This window comes from Lipotes vexillifer, unplaced genomic scaffold (genome assembly GCF_000442215.2).
Source record: "Lipotes vexillifer unplaced genomic scaffold, Lipotes_vexillifer_v1.1 scaffold1014, whole genome shotgun sequence".
In the NCBI taxonomy this organism is placed as follows: Eukaryota; Metazoa; Chordata; class Mammalia; order Artiodactyla; family Lipotidae; genus Lipotes; species Lipotes vexillifer.
In genome coordinates, this window is record NW_006774244.1 from 90,733 (window position 1) to 115,064 (window position 24,332).

Sequence of the window (24,332 nt, forward strand, 5' to 3'; positions counted from 1 at the left end):
CCAGCCTTCAACTCTTTACACAATACTCTGATGGAGTAACGCGCAAGGATTTGGGCTTCAAGTTTGCAAACTGATTCAGCGTGGAGATGCCCTCGTATGGTGTGCATTCTTGTAAAGCTTCCAGTGCCAACATTTTACAAGGGGAGCATCAAGTTTTGCTCTTGTCTAGGTAATAGGTCAAGTAAAATAGAGGCTGTTAACAAGGCCACGGCTACCCCAGACAGACTCAGGAGTGTATCTCAGAAACTGTCAAGACCAAGAGAGAAGGAGAAACAGTCTCAATATAGAGAATTTGACTTTCACTAGTAAGCAGTAGAAAATACGAGAACCTCAAGATATGTGTAAAAACACTCACAAGTTAAGAATTAGCAAAGAACCGGCTCGGTTCTTTGTGGCTGTCTGGAGGGGTGGGATAGGGAGGGTGGGAGGGAGGGAGACAAAGAGGGAAGAGATACGGGAACATATGTATATGTATAACTGATTCACTCTGTTATAAAGCAGAAACTAACACACCACTGTAAAGCAATTATACCCCAATAAAGATGTTAAAAAAAAAAAAAAAGAATTAGCATCTTAGGAAACTGTATGAAGTACAGGTGTCAAGTTCACATTTGTAGATGGAACCAATTCTTTCTTATAAAATATTGATAGGCTGAAATAATGTTGTGTCTGTTAACTGAACTAACAAATGCTTCTGATGAAATAGTATCTTAGTCTGAAACAGTTTCATTGATGGAATGACAACTAAGGCTAGATTCATTTGACCAAACAAATTGTAATATTTGATATACTTGTTTGGCAAATAAACAGTCAAAATCATCAAGAATACAATGTATAATTATCCTCAAACCAATCAATTAAAAACAGGAAGATACCATACCAGCAATTTATAAGCAAAGGTGAGGTTCAAAGTTGCAGAGTGAATGAATAACAGCCAATATTAATGATCATTGCTCTCACTTCTTGAGCACTTACTATGTGTCAGGCACAATCCTAACTGCTTAACAGTCAGGATAGCATAGCAGTTAGTTAAGAGCATGGACTCTGAAGCCAGGCTGCTAGGGTTTAGAAACGAGTTCTACCACCAGCTGGGGACCTTGGGCAAGCGGCTAACCTTTCTGTGCCTCTGCTTCCTCATCTATAAAATGCAGATCATAACAGCACCTACCTCCTGGGATTGTGTAAAAAACAAATGAGTTAGGAAATATAATGTGCTGAAGACACTGCCACACACACAGTGCTACAAAAGTGTTAGCTGCTGTTGCTGTTCTTAAAACTAGTAAGTGGCAGACAGAGAAAAAATTCAAACCCAGGACAAACTTAAATACTAGGTATATATTGACTAAAAGAGACCTTACGGATAATGAGTTAATCAATAGTGACACAGTGCACACATTTCTTGAAGATAAAAAACAAAACAAAACAAAACAAAAAATGAATGAAAACCCAGCATTAACCACCAATGGAAAGAGCGAGGCTCGCCAGTGGGATGAGCTGGAGAAGCAGCGTGTAGGAGAAGGATCGCTATGCGGTGGACACAGCGTTGCGTTGGAGGCGGGAGATCAGGGTCCTAACACCAGCTCAGTGAGTAGCTGCGCAGCCTTGAGTGGCTGCTTACTAAGCGGAGTGTGAACTTCCTCATCTGTTAAATAAAGGGGCAGATGAAGGTATCTTGTGGTGCTGACATCCTATGATACTATGCCCCAACAGAACATACAGTATTTTAAATATATACCTTTCATAAGAAATAGGTATTACTATTTATTTCTGAACAGCCACTTGTACTTTAGTAGGTACATCATCTAGAATGTATTTATAATTATAATTTTGGCCCAAGCAGTTGTAGAATGAAATAAATGCATAGCGAAGCAAAACTATGGTATATTTTTAAATGCCATTAAAATATAAACAGGTTAATCTGATAAATAAAACAAGAATACTTCTGATAACACAGTAATAATTTTTCAAACATACTAAATTTTTCTAATGAGCACAGTTATAAAGTAGTTCTTATATAAAGTGGTTAATAAATACTTTACTATAGTTATATAAAAAAGGTGAGAAATGAAACAACTTACCTTTTTGCCCATGACGACTGCTGAATTTGTCTCCAATTTCTGGACGCCTTGTCTGTCTCAGCAGCATTTTGATCAGAAAAGCATCTTCGGCATTCGAAGATATCATCACTTTTTCAATATATGAATCCGTTGCCCCTTTGTAGCTAATATTAAGAGGAAGTCACTAAAGCAGAGTTTTCAAACTGCCCTTTGTGAACCTATCACCCTGGCCATATTTTATGTAATACCTATCACAGAATATTTTGACATTCCCATTTTGGGCTCTGAAAAAATGACTTTCATTTTTCAATAACAAATTCAAATGTGACAATTTCCCTTGTACAGTCCTAGCTTAAAATGGCTAACATTTATTATGAGGCAGGCATAATGCAGTTTAATCTTCACCACACATACTATTCACACGTTGTTATTCCTTTACAGGAAATAAGGAATAAGGAAAACTTATAGGAAAACCGATGCTAAGAGAGGTTAATAAGAACTTGTCCAGGACACATGCCTCATACAAAGCAGACCTGGGATTTGAGCTGGAACCTGTTACTCAACTCCAAATTATTAACCACTTTTTAAATATTACTTTTATCTACTCAGATCTCCCCTCGTGAATTTTTTCACACACTTCACCTCTTATCTGTTTTTCATACCATTATCCAGAGTCTACTCTGTGTCAGATCCTTGTAGGCTCTGGACTTACAAAGATTAAGTAGACATGGTTCCTGCCCCAAAGAAACACACAACCAATAAAGGAAGAGAGAAAGGTAAGTGCAAGAAGGTTATCAGTGGTATGGGGAAGAGGAAAGGCCTGAGGGAGATGACAGTCAGTCCTACCAGGGGCTGGGGATGACAGTGGTAGCAGGGAGGGGCAGGCTATCAAGAACTGCTTCCCAGAGGAGGGGACCCTAGAGCTGAGTCCTGACCAGGGGGAATGAAATTCCAGGCAGAGGGAGCAGCATGAGTAAATGCACTGAAGTCAGATGGAACATTTGGAGAATAAGAGACAATTTACTAGAAATATGCGGGCCAATGTGCAAAAGGGTAAGGCTAGAGACATATGCCAAGGGTCATGGACAGTCGTGTATGTATTACTATTTCATTTGGCCTTTATCCTACAGGCAACACTGTCACTGAGAGTTTTACTCAATCTACTCGTTTTATTCTAGTTGCTCAATAGAGTAACATGAACAGATGAGTAATTTAGGGGAAAAAATTACTCTGGCAGCAACAGAGAGAGCCTGAGAGATGTGAGGAGGTACAAGACTGGAGGTGGATAAGTGGTCACCAATAACTACGAGTCCGGCAGGAGAGGAGGGCCAAACTCAGAGAGCTACAGCTGTCATTGGTGGATTAGAGAACTGCTAAGGAGAGAGAACTTACAGGATTTACCGAATTAAGGTTTGTAATGGAAAGGAGTCAGGATGGCAGTGCCACTCACCAAGGGAGGGACCCAGAAGGAGCATGTCTGAGGCTGGGGTAGGTGAAGGGGAGAAAGATGGTTTGGATCTGGGTTTGGGGCCCCTGCTGTCCAGGTGCTGGTATGGAGCTGAAACTGGGCAGATGTCTATCTGGGAGTCACCAGCCAAAAGGAGCTAACTTCCAATTTCCTCTATTCCTTCTTTTTAAAAACCTTTCAATGTATTTCCAATACATACGTGATGGGCACATCTTTGTACTGCGGCTGCTGGGGCACATTACTTCCTTCCAAGGGAATCTGAGTCACTGTGGGCATGGACTTATTTACAAGCACTTGCTTGTTTTCTACTTTCTCACCTAAGAAAGAGAGAAGGATGTTAGACAAATCACTATCATCTGTGTGGAACGCAAAGATTATTGGTGCATAAAACCATGTGATTAGACTTGGTGTATGAAATCCAGACAATGGAAGAAAAAAGAGTCCACACAGTGGGAACTAGAGCTCAATAGGGCTTGTCTGTAATTCTGCAAGCCCATTTGAAAAACCCATAGATTAAGATCACACTGTGTATAAAATTAAGAAACTCATTTAGGGGACCATATTAATGCGAGAAAATTCATGTCAATAGGTAGCAATTTAAAATATCTCCTTGAGCGTTAGAACAGGTTTGGGCCACTTACTAGTTATTTCAACCAGTAATAAGTCACCACCAACCTAACCTGGACAATGAGAAAATACAAATATTTCCTTTATTTTCCTGCTATTCTCACCTTTGCTTGGTACCTGTTCATGGTAAGCTCAAAGACCAACTACTACACTACTGTCACTGCGCTTATTTTCCCTGCCACAGCACCAGGTTTAAGAGTACAAAGGCAGCAAGAGGGAGGGGAAGCCATGTACCACGTGGCTCGGGGCACCACAGCGGATGCAGCATCACCGCCCAGCACTCACCCCCTGGGCAGCATCCGTGGGCAGGGCTGTGTGGACTTCCTCTCCTAGCCACCTTTCCAACCCAGCCCCCCTTCTCGCCACCTCCCCGCGGCTCCTGTCGCCTGCCTGGTGGCCTCAAGAGCTCTCATTTGGCCCCCTCTATCTTTGCTCCCTTCTACTTTCTTCTCCACACTGCGCCCTGCCCCTCCCCCCCATCCCTATAGACACACTGGCCTTCCTCTGGGTCCTATAGTGAGCGAGCTGCAGGATACCTGCACAAGCCCTTCCCACGCCTAGACATCCCCCGCTTCCGCTTCACTGGTTAACTCCACTTATCCTGCAGCTGCCGGTCACCTCCCAGGGGAAGACTACCTCGACCTTCCTGACTAGGTCAAATACTCTTGCCATAAAATGGCCTCACAGCTTATTATATGATCCCTTAACCTGGTTGTAATTTGACCTATGTTTGTGTGCGATCCTTTGATCAACGTTAGTCTCCCACACTAGCCTACAAGACTCATCGGGGCAGGGGCTGTGGGTTGTATGAACAAAATTCATCACAGGTTTATAAGTACAACAGAGTCACAATTTTTAGTGAAAGAGGATTCTGAAGTCAGTCTGTAAGCTAAATGCACAAATGATGAAATACTGGTGTAGATGCAGGGACACGACCTTATTCTAAATATTTCCTTAAAGTGGCTTTATTCAAAATAATAAGTAGAAAAGTATAACTAGAATAGATTGCTGTTATGTAAAAACGTATGCACAGAAAAACAGACTGGAAGGAAATTCATCAAAAGTGACCACACTGGTTGAGTTAGGATAGGGTTTTACAGGTTGCTATTTTTTTCTGCCCTGCATACCAAACATTTAGAAATACTGTTGAATAACTTTCATAATTTAAAAATGTATACATTAAAAAAAAATTTAAAGGCTTTTACCTGGAGAACAAATACCATCTGCATCTAAAATTTCATGTCGCCAGATGGGTTTCCTTGTAGCAGCATCCAACATCGGTCCCATCACTTTATCAAAAGTCTGATTGGTATATCGTTTCAAAGTACATTTAGCATTTTTATATACAAGGCAACGCCCAAAGCCTAAAATGAAACCAAAATGGGTTCAGAACCACAAGTAATATGAAACTATGAGAGGTCAAGATTTGTGTTATTCAACAACCCACCACACTCTACCTCCCTTCCCCGCCAAAAAACACCCCAAAACTGCTCTACATTTAGATAATCTGAGATTGGCCAAACCATATAACAATCTGATAACTTGAAGAACTGGCTCAGGATCTCTACGTACTAACCATATTAACACTAGAATCTCTACAACCATTTTCCAGCATGGAATATACCTTGTCAGGTTGGAGGAACGTGAGAGAAACCTAAGAATGTCACTGGGATTCTTTGAGAGCACAGAGCCATAGCACATGAAAACTGGAAAGGGCCTTAGAGATCACCTGGCTTAACCCCTCTATCCTACAGGTGCTACGAGTGAGTAGCAGAGAAATTAAGTGGCCAAGGTCACCCAGCAAGGTGGTGGCTGAGTTGAGACAGACCGAGTTCACTGATCAGCCAGCATTCTTCTCATACATCATTTTGGTGCATAATTTCTGCTAACCTTCTCTGGAAGGTTTTCCTTTTGCTGATTTTGGCATTTACAGGAAGTCCCAAACAAGCAAACAAAAACATTAATTTTTCTCCAGAGAGGAGAGAATAAAAAGGACCAATCAAATAATTTTTATGGGAGAGACAGTCCACCGCTGCCCTGAAGATTAGAGTTTACTTTGATTACATTTTTAGACCACATTTATCTAGTGGATGAGGGAAAAGTTCTAGGATCAATTAACAATCTAAACATTAAGAAAAGTAAGCAAAATGAACAGATGAAAACCTTTAGATGGAGCAAAAAACTCAACCACTGAATCCCACAAAAAGATTCGTCAGTTGTTCAAAAGAGCTGACAATCCTGCACTAAATAACATTTCCTAACATGCTATGGCTGTATTTCTTTTTTCCCCTTTGGCCAAGCAGTTATTTTAAACTGGATTCTCCCTCTAGTCTCCTGAGGATATACTGAGTCATGTCAGAATTCACTTAAACAGGAAAAAGTCTCCAGATTAAATGCCAGCTATTACTGAAGAAATAAATGCATGGCTGTAAAATCCTCTGCTTATGATTCTCCACCAAAAGCAGAACTCTTTCAAGAAATCTAAGAATGTGAGTCAGAAAATCAATCAGGGAAGAGTGGATTTCTAAATAAAATCTCAGTGCTCTAATGTAATTTTTTAAATATGAAGGTGACCATGCGATGAAACAACACACTTCTACAACTGGACAGTAGATGAAGATACTTGTGTGTCTTCGAGAAAGGTCTTCATCATTATGGCTCCTGGCAAATTGCGAACGGTCATAACAAACTTGGCTCAGAGAGCCAGCTGCTTTGGAAACATTACATGATCTTGAAATTTCATACAATGGCCATTAAGTGCAACGTGCTGGAGTGCTGTGTGAATCTGAACTGCATGAAATCAGAAGCGTTTTCTTCTAAGTGTAAATGGACATTTTATTTACAGGTGGGAGCTTAAAAGAAAGAGGACAGTAAACTCAGATCATTAAATTGTGTTGTGGAGTTTCTGACAGATATCACAAAGTCTTTAGATTTCCACATAAATGTAACCAGTTAATCAGAAAGGAAAACACCTAGTTTTAAAGCATGGCTGTTGTCATTTGGAGGAAAAAAAGAGGCATAAATTAAGTGCAGCCAACATTAATGCCAAAGACACATGTCTAGGAGTACTATTATGGCTGCCTAGCAACTAGGAAGAGTGAAGGGGAAGGCAGAGTGGGTCCGCAGGGAGGAAGGAGAGAAATAGACGATGAAGACAGAAGTCAGACCGAGGATCAGGTGATGGCTAACAAACCACCAAGTGGGGACCTGCAAAAGTAAACTGTCAAAACCGGGGAAGAAAAATGTAAAAACAATGAGCCAGGGTTTGTGTATGTGTACTTTTATCATTTTGCTAACAAAAAGGTACAGCATTATAGTGTTGAGATATACAATTAAAAAATAGCCTTTTACATACAAATATTGCTACTGGCCTCTAAAACAGGTTTGTTGTTGAATATATAACTATTTTCAAAAAACTATTTCACTTATTGTAATTCCTGCTAGGAAATAAACAAGTTCTTATACATTTTCTGTTGAATTGTCTCAAGTCAGCAATAAATTAAAATAAAGGAAAAAAAAAGATTCCTTATTAATATTTAACTAATACCTCTATATAATATTCATTTAAAAAAATGTTAACACCAAAACATCACCACCTCCTGTTTGTATATTATAAAATTCAAATCACTTGAAATTGACATTACCATTTTGACATCAAGTGACTTTCATATTGATCATGCCTGTATCTAAATCTGCACAAAGCACCTTTGGTGTTAGAGCTTTGAAAATTCACTTACCTCTGTCCAAGGAAGCCTTGTTTAAAACAAGAGCATCTTCTATATCATAGCCACTATAACTCATCACAGCAACTGTCGCATTCTGTCCAGCTGGCAGTTTCTCAAATTCTATCAACTCAATAGTCTTTGTTTTAACCATGGGTTTTTGTGGATATGCCAGGAGATACATGAGAGTATCAATTCTGTTCCGCTGGTTGTATCCAATGGTACCTTCATTGATATTGGAGAAAATGAAATGCAACTTTCTATTATATCAAATAATTAGGTACCAATGAATACAGAGATCAACACATTAATTTTACTAATTAAATGAAGAAAATCTTCAGGTCAAATATTTAAAGAGCAATACTCTCATAGTGATTAACAACTTTTAAAAACAATTTTTCTCAGTTATGTTAAAAATCCTACAAAGAAGAAAAATCACATTCAAGGTGCACTAATCTAAATAATTTCAACTTTTTGGATTTATAAAATTGATCCCATTTGAAGAGTTTTAATCTCCACTGGTTAATTTCACATGTAAGTCAACAATTCTGTATTTGGTTCTACTATGTTCCAGGCACATTTCCAGTTGCAATTGGAGAACACCCCCCAGTGCTGAGAGGCAAAAAGCTTATACAGTAGGACAAACAGATATATTTCATCAAAAGAAATCAACAATTACAAATGTTCTAAATGAAAAGAAAGCAGGAAAAATGGGAGAGAACAGGATGAAGAAGAGAGTGAAAGCAGAGAAGAGTGGACTTATCCATTTGCTTAACTATCATTTATTAAGCAGTTAATAAACACCTACTCTGTGCCCAGCATTGGAGATAAAATGGGGAAAGGCAGGGTCCCTTCTCCTAGGGAATCCAGGGCCCTGCCCAATCAGGGATAGGCTTTTATCTCCTTAGCAATCAGCCTTTCCACCTGATTGGACCTTGGAGGGGAATCACTGTCATCTGAAAGTGAAACCAGAATGTTACCTACCCTTCTCCTTTTTCCCCATTGGGGTGCATTAGGGTTCAAAGACCTGCCTGAAAAAAGGCTTTCAGTCTCCTGGGCTTGTGAACACACAATCACTCCTACTCAGAGACCTTAAAAACCAGGAAACTCATGTTTGTCCTACTGTTGAGCTTGAGTGTGGGCTTCTCCCAGGTATCTCTTCTTTCCTGCCCTGAGTGGCGCATCTACAACCCTCACCCAACCCCAAGACGTTAACGTGCCATTTAATGGAGTTAAGCTTTAATGTGAGCAGATACCAAAACCCAGTATTTATTTTCTTTACCTTTTTCTCTTATGTCATTAAATCAATGGTGATTTCAATTCAGGGATGAAAATAACCTATTCAGGCAGCAAAAATGGTATGGTACAATACTCCTTGACGATTACTATTGAAAGAAATAATGAAATCTGTAGGGCTCTAAAGAAATGAGCACCTGGTACAGTGCTGGGCTCACTACCGATGCCCAATAAATGTCAAGTAAATGAAATTATGAGAATACATATTTGTGCTTAAATCTCTAGAAAATTTATCAAGCGTCAGCTGAAAAACAACAGCTAAACTGAACCTCATCAAACTTTTGTCAAGTTTACACTATAAATTGCTAATTAATGTTATTTTAGTGCCAACTAATAAACTGGGCAGGATACCTGGTAATAGATCACTTCCTGTTTTAGAAAGAAAACTGTTGCTGCTTGGATTGTTCACTGACAATAAGTTGGTTCTTTTACATGAAATCATTTCAAATTTATGTTGAGATTTCAGCTCCAATGAGACAAGGATTCAGGCAATGTCCCACTAGGCTGCCAAACTTGTCCTCTGAAACCTGAGACGAGCATTATTATGCAGCAGGGAAGCATAGCCACCTGCACCTCTAAACAATGGTGAAAGAGATGGGGTCCTGCTATAAATTGTGCTACCAGGCCCAGAACTTAATTCTTGGGCACTGCAACTGACCATCGAATAGATGAACAGCAAAATGGTTTAGCAAAAGTTTGGTGCTTATGATCTCATCAGAAATTTTTCTTTAAAGACTTTTTAAAGAAGTTGTAGGCGTATACATATATACACATCTTTAGCAGCACTAACAACGGGTGTGTAGGTTAAAACATGATTTATAAACTACGACTTCTAAATTATAAAACTTCCAAATGCCACTACACATCACAATTTTTATAAAAATTATGAATGGCTGGTTATTTTTACCAATAAGCAAGCTTTTTTGAGAAAATGTCATGTAGAAATTACATTATAACACTAGCCTGCGGTGAAGCACGTGCTCAAACTGGGATGCCTCTATTAGTATTTTCAGCTTTCTTAAGGGTACTGCATATATATAATAACTAACACAACAAGAATATATCTATAAGCTGAATTCTTCTACTGTCCCATTTTGGTATAACTATAATCTCCAATGATTTCATTTTCTTACTACCCAGGACATAATCTTTCCTATAAAGTCTTATTTTCTTGATCAAAACTTTCTTAAGGAGTCACAAGTTGGCATAACAAGGTATGTAAATGTACGTTAAAAGAGTGAAGACGTTTATTATTTTAAAGTGAGATGAAAAAAAGGATCCACATAGTTTAGAAAATGTATACCGAGAAACATAAAATGAAGTTTTATACATTTAACTATTTTTCCATCCTCCTTTGCCCAATTTCTTTTTATTTAATCAATATTATTGAATGACAATAAACTTCACCCATTTAAAGTGTACAAGTTGATGAGCTCTGACAGATATATGCATCTGTGAAACCACCACCAGAGTCAAGATCCAGAACATTTCCAATACGCCCAAAAGGTCCCTCCCTCTGTCCCTGGCCCCAGGCAACCAAGGATCTGTTTATCAGTACAGATCAGTTTGCATTTTCTGAATTTTATATAAATGGAATCATACAGTATGTACACTCTTGTGCTGCTTCTTTCATGTAGCATGATTCTGGGATGCATCCACATGGCTGTGTGTAACAGAGTTCATTCCTTTTTATTGCTAAGTAGTATTCCATCATATGAATATACGTTTTGTTTATCCATTCAACTGCTGATGGATATTTGGGATATCCCATTTGGGGCTACTGTGAATAAAGTTGCTATGAACATTCAAGCACAAGTCTTTGTGTATTCATTTCTCTTGAATAAATACATAGGAGTGATGCTTCTGCGTTGTTTGCTGAGGGTATGGTTAACTTTCAGAAACAACTTAAGAATTTTCCAAAGTGATTTTACTGTGTTACATTTTCATCAGTGTGTGAACATTCTGGCTGCTCCACATCCTCACAAACACTTAGAACGTCAGTCTTTTTCATTTGAGTCGTTCTAATGAGTGTGCAGTCATATCTCACAGAAATTTACATTTACCTGATGACTAATAACGTTGAACATACTTTCATAAGCTTATTGGTTATTCCTTTGTGAAGTGTCTGAGTTTTTTGTTTCCGTTTTACTTGGGTTGTCTTATTATCGAAGAGTTCTTTGTATATATATTGGATATAAATCCTCTATCAGATATATGTATTGCAAATACCTTCTCCCATTCTGTGGCTTAACGGTGTCTTTCATATTCTGAACAGTATCTTTCAAAGAGAAAAAGTTTAATTTTGAGAAAGTCCAATTTATTAATTTTTTCCTTTTTTATAGTTTGTGCTTTTTCTGTTCTATCTAAGAAATATTAGGTGATTTGAGTGCACAAGGATTTTTGCTTACGTTTCCTTCTATAAGTTTTACAGTTTTAGCTCTTACATTTAGGGCTGTGATTCATTCTGTATTAACTTTTTGTATGGTATGAGGTAGAAGCTGATGTTCCTTTTTTTCTATATAGATACTGAGACATTTTATTTTGTTGAAAAGATTTTCCTTTCCTCTAAATAGCCCTGATATATTCATCAAAAATCAACTGCCCATAAATGTGAGGGTCTATTTCTGGATTCTGTTCCATTGATCTATATGTCTACCCTTATGTCAGTATCATTACTGTGGTTTTAGGGTAAGTCTAAATACCAGGTTGTATCTCTTCCAACTAGTTCTTCATTTCAAAGATTGTTTTCAAAAATCTGCATCTGATTTCTTAACAATTTTAATGTGCTCAGAGATTTATTCGTTGTTGAAACATTCATTAAGTACCTACTAAACTGGCACTAGGCTAGGCCCAAGGGATATAGTAATAAATAACAGACATAGTCCCTGTCCTCAAGGAACTTATAATCTATGGTCTAGCAGGGAAGGTACCTTCATCGTGATCCACAGCGAATTGGAAAAAGTGAAGAAAGAAGTGTTTCGGTGGAGAAAAATTTTAGTAAGTTTTATAAATGTCGTGGTATAAAAGATATAATGTAACTTCTTATAAGTTTCTCAACCAAACTGGAATTCAGTTTCCTTGTCAGAAACAAAAAAGGTATGTATTATAGTTGACAGGATTATTAAGATGATTTAAAAGAAATGTACGTAAATCAGCTGGGTATTCACTAATTGGAAGCATTCATTATGACTAATATTAACAATATTAGTAATGAAAATATACACCTATCACCCTGCAATACCACCCATTCTACCTCCAACTCTAACCCGACATACTGAACTTCAATTTTACCTCAATTTTAAGTGCTCATTATTAATATTCTAGTCTCAGGAACTGTCACATAAGCTTACATCTAAAATATCTACAATGATCTTATTTTTTTTTAACCAACAGAATTCTAAAAAAGAATTGCCAGGGATAATTTGGTCAAGACACCTTTTCATTTTGTATCCCCAAATGGATAAAAAAAATAAATAGTCTAAAAAAAAATTCAAAGAGAAAGTGGGAGAAGAGATGTAGAATGAAACAACATTTTATGAGGATCTTTGTATGTTATGTGTTTTTAATACTTTAAAATTCTCCAGCCTATTTCTAGTATATCCCATCCTACTGTAAAGTGGGGGATACAAGAGAAGGAACTACCCACTTAGGAAGAGACTCTATTGAAAACAAAAACCAAAACAGAAGTTGCATTAGCTCCTGACTTTAAAAAAACAAAAAACAAAACAGTCCCAGCAATTTGGAGTTGAAAGAGGAAGGGGTGGTGAGAAGGAGCGGGGGCTGGAGGAGGTATGTGATGCATATTCATTAACCGAGCTGATAGTGACTAAAAGATCCTTTTAAAGAGGAGAAAGTGTTCCACTAGAGGATTGCCAACTAATAAAATGGGCAGGATATGAAAGTGTGACTCATGTGAACTTGGCGTCTGGTGCCAGGGAGAGAGCATACAATGCAGCCCCATCACACAGTCTTCACTTGTAGCACTGAGTGACCTGTAGACCTTGCCATTTCCACACACGTCTACCTGACTTCTTGCTCTGAACCATGTCACAACAAACAGAGCCATATCCATGGAAGGGAAGTGCTCCCCAGTAGCACAGTAAGACGCTGTGTGGAAACTTGAACTTTATGAATAATTTAAAGAGCCTCAGATTTAAGAAACACCCTCTGCTGGTGTTTCATGTTGGAATCAAGTCAGCCCTCTCTTATGTACAAGGTAAGGTTCTCAGTCTCTGTGGTTTGTGCTGTCTCGGTCTCCTTCATAGTGACAGGAAATGACTTTCTCTTATTTTTTCACTCTGTTGAGTGGGAGGGACTGGTAGTAAAAGGTATATAGTAAACTTCCAGGTTGGTAAGAATATTTAGCAAATTAATTCTGGGATCTTGTCTTTCACTTTCCACATGGACTAACAGATGAACAGCAACTAAAATATTATGTTAGAAAATCCACACAGAATCTCTGAGATGTATATAGTCTTCAGCATGGCTAATATTTAAAATGGGATAGTGTGACTTTTAGTTATCAGCTGTCAAGACAGCAGGGAATTAAAATGACTCCGAGAAGTCCAACTCAAAGAGCCAGGTCTCTGTTCTGGATCTCTGTTCTTCAGACCCGGGTCTCTGTTCTGGGTCTCTCCCTCTGCCGGCCTCTTTCCTTTTGCGAGTTTTCCTATAGACCTCGCTCAATACTTCCACAGCTACTACAGTGTCCAAAGAGCAAGATGGCCTTCTCATGTGCAAACTTTGAATATACTTTAATCTCATGGCTTTTCTTTCCAGTCAGGTGTTTTATAATAACAAACAGTAACAAAGGCTTTTTTTTATTACTTAAGATATTCAGTGGCTTTTGTCTTCCTAGCGTCAGCAGTCACGTCAGAGGATTGTATCCAAGGAGCTAAATGTGCAGGACCCAGGGTCAGAGCAGCTGAATACACCAACCTCAGAAAACACAGACAATGAATTGCAAATGACACTCAAAACAAAACGAGAAAAAAAACCTTCACACAGAAAACTACAAAAGAACTCTACAGACACTGAATTGGCTTTCTGTACACAGTGATCCTGCTTAACTGTGTGTGGTAACTAACCGAACGTTTCAGATACTCATGGCTACAAAATAAAAGGCTTTTTTTTTTTTGGTAGGAAGAGGAGTTACAAAAATAAAAATATTATTTCTTTCATTCAATCACTTCTTTATTTAAAAAAAGAAAGATTTGCCAAGTGGAGATAGATGCAGCTCTTTCTGTTTCAATCTTCAAACACACTAAAGAGCGGCATTAGCAATGAAGTGATTAGTCTTCCGTTAATTCTGCTGAAAGTTCTACACAAAAGGTGTATTGTTTCAGCTGGGATTCACATCATGAAACAAAATGGTTTGGTAAACCCAATAGAAGTGATAGCCCTTTCATGACACACAGGATTCAGTACTGTATATTTCAACTTGTTAGCAAGTCAGAAGCACAAGCGGGAAATCAGCCTACACTGCTGCTGAGTATGAATGGGAAAGGCTAAATTGATGAGCCGCTGTTTAGATTTTCCCACTGGGAATTATTCTGAACTGTCCAGGCATTACATCATTCAGGTAAATGGTAGCAGGACAACATGCTTCTTATGTCTTTGTTGCCAACCAAAGGGCAATATAAAAACTCGAAAGGAAATACATACTCTTTATCCATAGGAGAAACAGAATGACTTAATTGTCAAGCTATGGTCAACTGCAGCTAATTGTAAGTAACTGAGCAGCTAACTGCATTCTGGTTGTTACCCAAATGCAATGCAGAAACCTTTTACAGTTTCTTTATGAACCTCCTTGTATCCTACTTTAAACCAGAGATGACAAGTCATATTGTCATAGACATATATGAAAATAAAACCTATTAAACTTATTAGGATTTAAATGAGTTTTAAAAACATTTCAAAAAAAAGCTTATAAGCAAAACTTTTTTTGCTAGTATCCTCTCTGTATCCTCTTCAAGACAAAAACTCAAACTCCCCAACATATGGCATCTCTCCACCACGCTTCTATGTCCATACTACAGTATATACTATACAAAACGACCCACACACTGCTTGCTTACGTTTCCATACCTGTGAGAAATACTCAGTATCTTTCAAGGCTCAGTTCAGTTCTAGTCTTCAGAAACAACCCACTCTCTAACCTTAGGTGTTTTTTCTGCTTAGTCCCTTAGATTCTGGCTATAATCTACTATGGCATTTATCAGACTATACTGAATTACTGTTGTATTTGTTGGTCTCTCCTGCTAGACTGTGAACTCACTGAGGGCAGGGCTCTGTGTTATCTCTATATTTTAAGGTTCCAGCCTCAATGACTGGTTTATTATCGATGCTCAATAAATGTTACGGATGATAAATAAATTAATAGATAAATGAATGAAAGGGAAGAAAAACAGAAAGAAAGGAAAATGAACTCAGAAAATGGTGTGACACATACTGAGTGTTTCAGGAGCTATAGGAGCAATTGCGTGGATATAATGGGTTCAATGACTGTCACCCAGACAATTACTAAGCACATTCTAATACACACTCTGCAGCTTTATCTCTATTGCCTTTTGCTCTCCTCCCTTAACCTCGAGTTTTCCTGCTCTTTCTTCCATCTCTCCTGCTTAACTACTTACATTTATATAGGGCTTTTCTCTTTATATTTACCCCCTTGTAATTCTGTGATAGTTATTATATATCCCTTTGTTTGGTCAAGAGGACAAGTTCAGAGAGGTTTTCTCCATTTTTGTTTAAGCTTTGGACATGACAGGGGCACCTACAAGCACTGCAGAATTCCACAGACAACCTCCTGAGTTTGGTAACACTCAGGTGTTAGCAACGCCTGACCTGGCCCAACATGCAACACTAGCGAAGTAAGAATAACACAGTATTGTGAAGCAATTATACTCCAATAAAGAGCTGTTAAAAAAAAAAAGAATAAAGACATAAGTATTTATCCAAGTATTTAGAACCAAGTTCAAGGAGGAACTCTTACCCATGGCTTGTTTCCCCATGGCACACTGATACGTGTTTCTTGGGGACTGGTTGTGATGAGGGTATGGGATCAGGCCAGCACAAACTCCAAGAAGAGTGAAGGGTTCAATCTCCAAGTGGGTGGTATCTCTATCAAGTTAATTAAGAATCAGACATCTTAGGCACCAAGTATTAAAATAAATATCTCTTAAAGGGTATAAAAAATATTACTGTCTAGGTCCCTGAGGACTAAACTTTAAGTTTACATAAATACATACAAAAATGTATATATATATATATATATATATATATATATATATATATATATATAAAACACATACATTTATATCAATATAATAATAAAACCTCATAACAATAAAATCTGATGCTAGTAAAAATGATAGAAGAAAAATATACTTAAATAAAATATAAGAGCAAATTATTTTTTTCAGTGAAACTAAAGAGTGAAACTTTTATTTGTAGAAATATAAGAGATAGGAGACAATATGGAATGCCTATATAAAAAATAAAACACCATTACATACTAACTAATAACTCATTTAAAGAAATTACTATATTAAGCACATAGAAATACAGTATCAAAAATACCTACAAGGCACAACATTGTAAATCAACTGTACTTCAATAAAATGTCTTAAAAATAAAATTTTTTTAATATAACTATATGGATGAGTGGCCTGCTTTTCCCCACTTTTCCAACGTGTATCAATGAGAAAGTTGTATTACCATTTTAGAGAGAGGAATATATCCCCTTTAAGAATAGTTACTATAGACCTATAGGGACCAATTCTGTAACCACTAGCTAAGTGTGGCTATTGAGCACTTGAAAAGTTAGACTAGAATGGCTGAGAAACTGAATTTTTAATTTTACTTAATTTTAATTATCTTACATTTTAAAGCTCAAATTTAAATTGAAATAGCTCAGTTCAGTTATTTAAAACCTTTTAGTTATGTTTGTAACCACTTACATGTATTACTCTAGTTTTTCAATTGTAAATGTTATGAAATCAGATCAAGTATTTCCAATGAGGGACTTCCCTGGTGGCACAGTGGTTAAGAATCCGCCTGCCAATGCAGGGGACATGGGTTCAAGCCCTGGTCCAGGAAGATCCCACATGCCGCAGAACAACTAAGCCCGTGTGCCACAACTACTGAGCCTGTGCTCTGGAGCCTGTGAGCCACAACTACTGAAGCCCACGCACCACAACGAAGAGTAGCCCCCGCTCACTGCAACTAGAGAAAGCCCACGCGCAGCAATGAAGACCCAACGCAGCCAAAAAAAAAAAAAAAAAAAAAAAAAAGAATTTCCAAAGAAAATTTAGCATCCAAATTGAGATGCGGTGTAAGTGCACGCCAGATTTTGAAGACTTAGTTGGAAAAAAAGGTAAAATATCTCAATATTTTTATATTGACTACATGTTGATATGATAATCTTTCAAATATACTGGGTTAAATAAAATTATTAAAATTAATTTCATCTGTTTCTTTTTACTTCTTTAGTGTGGCTAGGCTACTAGAAAACTTAAAGTTATATGGTGACTTGCATTATATTTTTATAGATACGGGGCACAAAGTAAGACTTGACGTAGTAGATGTTAGAATCTTGGTTACTTTCATAATATGTTTTTGCAGAAAACTCAGTTTGGGCTAAATGATAAAGCAACTCAGCTATGTGAATGGGAAAGGGCAGCCAGACTGTTTCCAGGTCTTGCTGAAAGTAACAGATCTCACATCCAGGATCTGTGGTCTCCAATGACCTTCTGTCCCTTCCTCAAGTGTTTCTGAAGCATAACTTTAATCATAATTTCAACAGTTTACAGTACGTCTTCTTTTTTTCCTGAGCCAAATGACATAACTTTTTTTTTATTCTTGATAGTCAAATTGAAATACAAAATAATTGTACCAAATTCCACTGAAGTCAGCAAATTGAGAGGATCTGATTTACCATAACATCTCTTACATTTGTATTACAATTTAAATATACATTATATATCAACATAATACTTCATAGGTATATAATGAGATGTTCTTATTTACTATTTCATAATTTTCCAAAGAAGATGTTTCTTCTTTTTTATGTGACTGGTGAAATTGAAATAGATTAATAATTATCTGTCTTATGTTCATCTTTTCTTAAAAATATGGAACGCTTCACGAATTTGCATGTCATCCTTCCACGGGGGCCATACTAATCTTCTCTGAATCGTTCCAACTTTAGTATATGTGCTGCCGAAGAAAGCACTACAGTACTTCTGAAGAGAAGTGATTTCCAAGATAACCCAACACATCGTGAAAATTAGTTGCAATGTACATGGCAAAAGATCTTCCACTTATCCAGTTATCCAGCTATTTGCTTTTCATTACACATGTATTGAATTGTGTCCCTCATTTGGTTAGAGAGGATGCTTTCCATGTAGTTCTTGGTTTGAAGAACATAATTCTGACCTTATGACCTCGCAGAACCTCAATCCTTTCAGTCACTTTAGGCCTTTGTCAGCAGAGAGGGAAGGGGCTCCAGGTTTTGTTTTGTTTCTGTTTTTTACAGAGAAACAGCTTATAGTGACATTTTATAGCCTAGAATAAAACAGTTTGTTTAAAATGTACTGTTCTGTTTATATACTGCCAATTTGACCAATGCAAATTAAAACTACTTTTTCCAATGTAAAGATTGGGGTAAGCTGAAAATGAAGAAGGTAAAGATCTAAGTTTCTTCTTTTTTCATGACAACAACATACATAAGATCATATACTATCTTACTATCTAATAATTATTGAAAGTCCAAACTTTGTAAAAGTCTGGATTCGAATTTTACAAAACAGAGAGGAATATTATTATTCAAAATTATAACCACCCTAAGTTTCTATCCTGAACAGGAAATAGGAGACTTCCTGTTCACTATGCATAAGGGCCTTAAATTTAGCTCAAATTAAGACTAAGTGACCTGTTGTTTGCAATAGTGAAAAAACTGGAAACAGCCTAAATAGTCCTCAATAGGGGAACAATTAAATAAGTTATCTATATGTAGTCAGACAATGTAATAAAAAGCAATTAAAATTATATATATATATATATATATAAATATATATACATACATTAATGTGGAAAAATATCCAGGATGATAATGTTAATTACATTAAGTTAAAAATCAAGACACTGAAAAGTAGTTGCAAAATGTATGTATGTTTGCCTTCACTTAGAAAAAAATCTAGAAGAGTACATATTAAACCATTTGCACTGGTTACTTCTGGAGGGTGCAGTTTGGCGGGATGGGGAATTACTTTATGCATTTCTACATTTTAACAAATGTCATAAGTATGAATTAATACCAATTTTTTCTTATTTTTAAAATAAATTAATTTGATGTGTGGGATAGTGTGGTGATTGGGTGATACTGATAGTTACATTCCTTTATGGCAGTGAACAAAATAGAGAAAAATCCCTGCCTTCATGAAGCTTCTAGTGGCGGGAGATAGACGATACACAGATGCATCAAAAAAATACACGTTTTACAGATTTTAAGATTTAAGCACTAGAAAAATAAAGCAGCGAAGAGGGGTGGTCAGAGGCGGGATTTCTACTTTAAATAGGGTGGTCAGGGAAACTTGCTGAGAAGGTGGTACCTGAGTGAAGACCTGGAGGATGTGAAGGAGTGAGCCATGCAGATAGGTGACAGCGTTCCAGGTGGAGGGGACAGCCAGGGCAGAGGGGCTGGGGCAGGAGCATGAAGAGGCCAGTGTGGTTAAAACAGAGTGAGGGGGGAGAGGGAGGAGATGACGCTGCAGCCATAGCTTCCTTGTAGGAACGTGAAGGCCTCTGTAAGGACTTCAGAGGGAGATGGAAAGCCACTGGGTGGGGTGGGGCTGGGGGCGTGGTTTGAGAAGAGAAGTGACAAGACCATTCTGATCTATAAAGAACAGACTATATGGGAACAAGTGCAAAACTAGTCAGGAGCCTTTTGCAAGGATCCAGACAAGCAATGGCAGTGGCCTGCAGTAGGGCAGCAGGTGGAGGTGGTGAAAAGAGCTCAGATTCCGGGTATACTTTGAAAGTCCACATGGTATGTTAAGAGATTAGATGTGGGTGTAGAGGGGAAGAGGAGTCAAGGCTGAAACTGAAAATTTCTGGCTTGAGTAACCAGGATGGAATCGTTATTTGTGGGGTTACTATATAATTCTCCAGTCAATCTTTATTATTATTATTTTTTTTGCTGTACGCGGGCCTCTCATCGCTGCACCCCCCACCGCTGCGGAGCACAGGCTCCGGATGCGCAGGCTCAGCAGCCATGGCTCACGGGCCCAGCCATTCCGCGGCATGTGGTATTCTCCTGGACCGGGGCACGAACCCACATCCCCTGCATCAGCAGGCAGACCCCCAACCACTGCGCCACCAGGGAAGCCCTCCAGTCAATCTTTAAACAAGGGGTATAAAAATAGTACTTTGAGAGATTCATACCTTTAAGGAATAAAAATTCTGCTGAAAAGCATTATTTATTAAATTACAGTAAGATAAAAATAAAGTGGTATATCTCATCTGGTAGTGGAAAACAGAAAACTACTTTCCTGACTGAAGACAAAAATAATTATCAGGTGGCAGTATTAAACTCCCTAACCATTTAATAGCATAATTGCAAACATTCTAATTTCAGGTAAGTGGTACCTCAGCCACATGCATCAGACAGCAAGTTATATAAATGTCCTATAATGTATTCCAAATGGAACAAAGATGTTTCTAAAAATATCACTGTTCTAGAAGAAACACTGAACATATCACCATTTCATGTCTATATTGCACATAAGTTTAGAGATATCTTTACAACATACAAGGTAGGGAATTCCTGCATTGACAACAGGAATTCAGACATCCACTGACAAAATCAACCCTGGAAGAGATAAATACACCATTATGTAGCCTGATTCATTAGTTTAATTTTGGCAGTAATCGAGTATTAAAATCAGAGAAGCAATTCCTTTTAAGAAATGTACAGTGAGTGTAAAATGAAAAGGAAGGATAATTAAATCTAAAGATTATTCATTAGCAGTTTTGTGATACTCCTGGGATAAACTATGGGTTATGCTTCCTTAACAGTATACTTCTAACAGTTCCTACTAAGAATACACAATAGAATTGAAGATGAAATGAAAAAAGAAGATAGTGTCTATCATCAGAACAGGTTTTGTTTTTTTTTTTTCGGTATGCGGGCCTCTCACTGTTGTGGCCTCTCCCGTTGCGGAGCACAGGCTCCGGACGCACAGGCTCAGCGGCCATGGCTCACGGGCCCAACAGCTCCGCGGCATGTGGGATCTTCCCGGACCGGGGCAAGAACCCGTGTCCCCTGCATCGGCAGGCGGATTCCCAACCACTGCACCACCAGGGAAGCCCCGGAACAGGTTTTAATTATGGTTGTTACTTACTTATTAATCGTATGTTCATAGAGTGCAATGTTACAGTCATTTTCTTCATTCACATCTAAATATTCAACCAGACTCTCATGCAAGAAATCTTCAAAATTCCTGGGACAATATTGGTGAAATGGACACTGTTAAAAAGCATTTTACTGCAGTATTTTATATGCAATAGTGGAAGATACATGCTTTCATTTAGGCCTAAAGCATCTTTCTCTCCCAAAAAGTATCAATACATTGGGATATTTGAAACACGTTATTCTTAGATCACAGAGTTATCACAAATCACCAAAATAGAAACAGTAAAACATCTGTGACTCTTGTCAATCTGGTCTCACTTCTAAAAAATACCTTCTATGACTTTAAAAACCCCATATGATGAGAGACCCACAGTACGTCAGATGTCTACATCAACATATCCTTCTCATCCTAGAAATGCTGAAGAGTGTGCTAATTTACACCAAGACTCTGTAATCCTCATGATCTAAATTGATAAATATTTTACAATGTCCAAGCAAGTTCACATAGAAAAGAACAGGTTTTTAACAGGTTGATATAGCTGGTAGAGAGGAATTAAGAGACTAAAAATGAAAATATGTAATACTTTTCTTAAAAGCTCAGATCAAATAACATTACTTCTGTTTAGATCATATAAATGAGTATTAAGGAGACTGAGGACTTTTGCTTTTGGCTATTTACCTGTACCCCTGAGCCAGCTCTTCCATATGCTTATTTGTGACTGCAGCTTTCTGTTTCTTAACAATTATATAGGGTCTGGAATAGAAAAACAGAAAAAAAAACAAAAAACAAAACAGATTTACAGTAGTTCAACAAAAGAATTAAATCAGTAAGTTTACTATAGTGAAATGAGGGAAGCGGTAGATATAATCAAACTTATTTCTGGAGTGCTTGAGGACACCAGGTATTTTTTACAAGTGTGAGTGCACAGGGGCCTATTTTCTCTTTCTCACATACACACGCACACACATGTGCACACGCACACACCAGCTCATGTGTGCACATATACATGTATAAACACACAGTCCTTTCTCCAAGTATCTTTGGAAATATTTGGTTCTGAATGAAAAAGCAGTATGAAATGATACTCAGTAAAGTCTAGAAAAAAAAAAAACCTTTAATACCTTTAATATCATATATTTTTTAAAACTGTGTAAATGCATCCATCATACCAAAAGCCTCTCCTGATTTCATACTGGGAATATGGAGAGGTCAGCAGGCAGAGAACCATCACCAAGGAAAACAATGGCATTTTGTAGTGAAGGTCTGATGACTTCCAGCTGTCTAGAGTGGTTTGCTTTAGGACAAACATCCCTGGGCTACACTAGCAGGGTACTTAAAGCTACACACAACCAAAGAGTAGGTATGAGTTTGCAGGGAATATAGCTTTTTCACTTCGGGATTTTTAGTGATGTAATGGGTGTAAGGTAGAGAGCTTTGGTCCACACGTTCTGGTAGATTAACCTGTAACTGTCAGTGGTGATTTGCCTCTGAGGGCTTCGCCACCACGAGGAAACACCCGACACAAAGGATGGCACGCGGCACGAAACGTCAAGGGCTGTTGCTATTTGGACAAGCGGCTCTTACAGAGAGGAGCAAGTAACCAGCAGACACTCGTGCGCTCCACCCTCAAGTCCAAATAACTATTTGAGGACTAATGAGCACTTTTAAACAGTTAAGAAGAGGAGCTTCACAACTACAAAAGGGGGTACAAGCTGCTGGAAAGTGAACAGGGTGAACTCTTCATGGGACTCAACACTGCCTCAAAATCCTGGCTGCCCCTTGGCAGGGAAGCAGAGACCCTGCTGCCTCCCTCATTTGGGGCTGCAGTTTAGCTCAGCTTAAGAGGCTGAGAAGTGATGGCAGAGCAGGGGTAGGAGAGGGAGGGGAGCACACTTGGCCACCTCAGTTACCTTTCAATTTACTCAATGAATTCTACTAATTCTTCCTGCCAGATCTATGTTGTGTCGTTATACAATCACTTCTAAAAAAAAAGAACTAGTTTTCTTTTAGGCTATGCCATATTATATGGGATGTAATGAAAAAGAAAAATCCTAAAAAAGAGTAAGCTAGAAAATGACAGTGTTTTCCCCACCCTTAATTGGACCATGTTAATAGCTATAAATAAGCATCCAGTGTTTGCCTGGCACCCTACAAGGCACTTACCAGACCTTATATCAATCCTAGGGAGGCACTGTTATTTACATATTTACAGCTGAGGAAATCAAGGCCCAGAGACTTAAGTAATAAACTCAGAGTCACACAAGTCAGTAAGTGGGACATTAGGATTCAAACACAGGTATAGCATCAGTTAGGGCTCTTTGGTTGCAAAGAATAGGAGCCAACTCTGGCAGATTTAAGCAAAGATGGAATTTACAAAAAAATAAGAAGAAAATTTTAAGGAATTTACCAAAAGGCTAAGAATTTACTAGAAGGATAAGAATCAAAGAAAAAAGGTGCAATGCTCAGCCTCAGAAAGAAAAGGAGCCAGAACAGTCCCAAGGATCCAGAAAGGCAGGAGTAATGAGCAGTCTCTTGTATGCATCGCTGCCAGGATGAATCTGTTCCAACCACTTCTTCCCTTGAGCTATTCTCTTTGGGATTCAAACTCTCTGAAGAGACAGTCTGACTGGCCTGGCTTGGGTCAGCTGCCTGACCTTTGGCTGAGCAGGAGAGAGCACCTGACTGACCGTCCCAAGAAGACTGCCAGTGAGGAAGGGCAATCCTCAAAGGAGAATGAGGAGGGTAA

At 38.1% G+C, this 24,332-nt stretch overlaps 1 protein-coding gene across 2 annotated transcripts in view; it reads right to left on the reverse strand.

The window, feature by feature from the left end:
• POLR3B (RNA polymerase III subunit B) overlaps positions 1 to 24,332 on the reverse strand; it is a 126,028-nt gene that overhangs the window by 31,995 nt on the left and 69,701 nt on the right. For both annotated transcript variants that reach the window (XM_007449042.1, XM_007449043.1), the window contains 7 exons: positions 22,265 to 22,339; positions 21,575 to 21,673; positions 16,165 to 16,292; positions 7,890 to 8,099; positions 5,358 to 5,516; positions 3,725 to 3,842; positions 2,079 to 2,221 (listed from right to left, as the gene is read on the reverse strand). In XM_007449042.1, the coding sequence (XP_007449104.1) occupies positions 2,079 to 2,221; positions 3,725 to 3,842; positions 5,358 to 5,516; positions 7,890 to 8,099; positions 16,165 to 16,292; positions 21,575 to 21,673; positions 22,265 to 22,339 (932 nt within the window). The remainder of the gene's footprint in view (positions 1 to 2,078; positions 2,222 to 3,724; positions 3,843 to 5,357; positions 5,517 to 7,889; positions 8,100 to 16,164; positions 16,293 to 21,574; positions 21,674 to 22,264; positions 22,340 to 24,332) is intronic.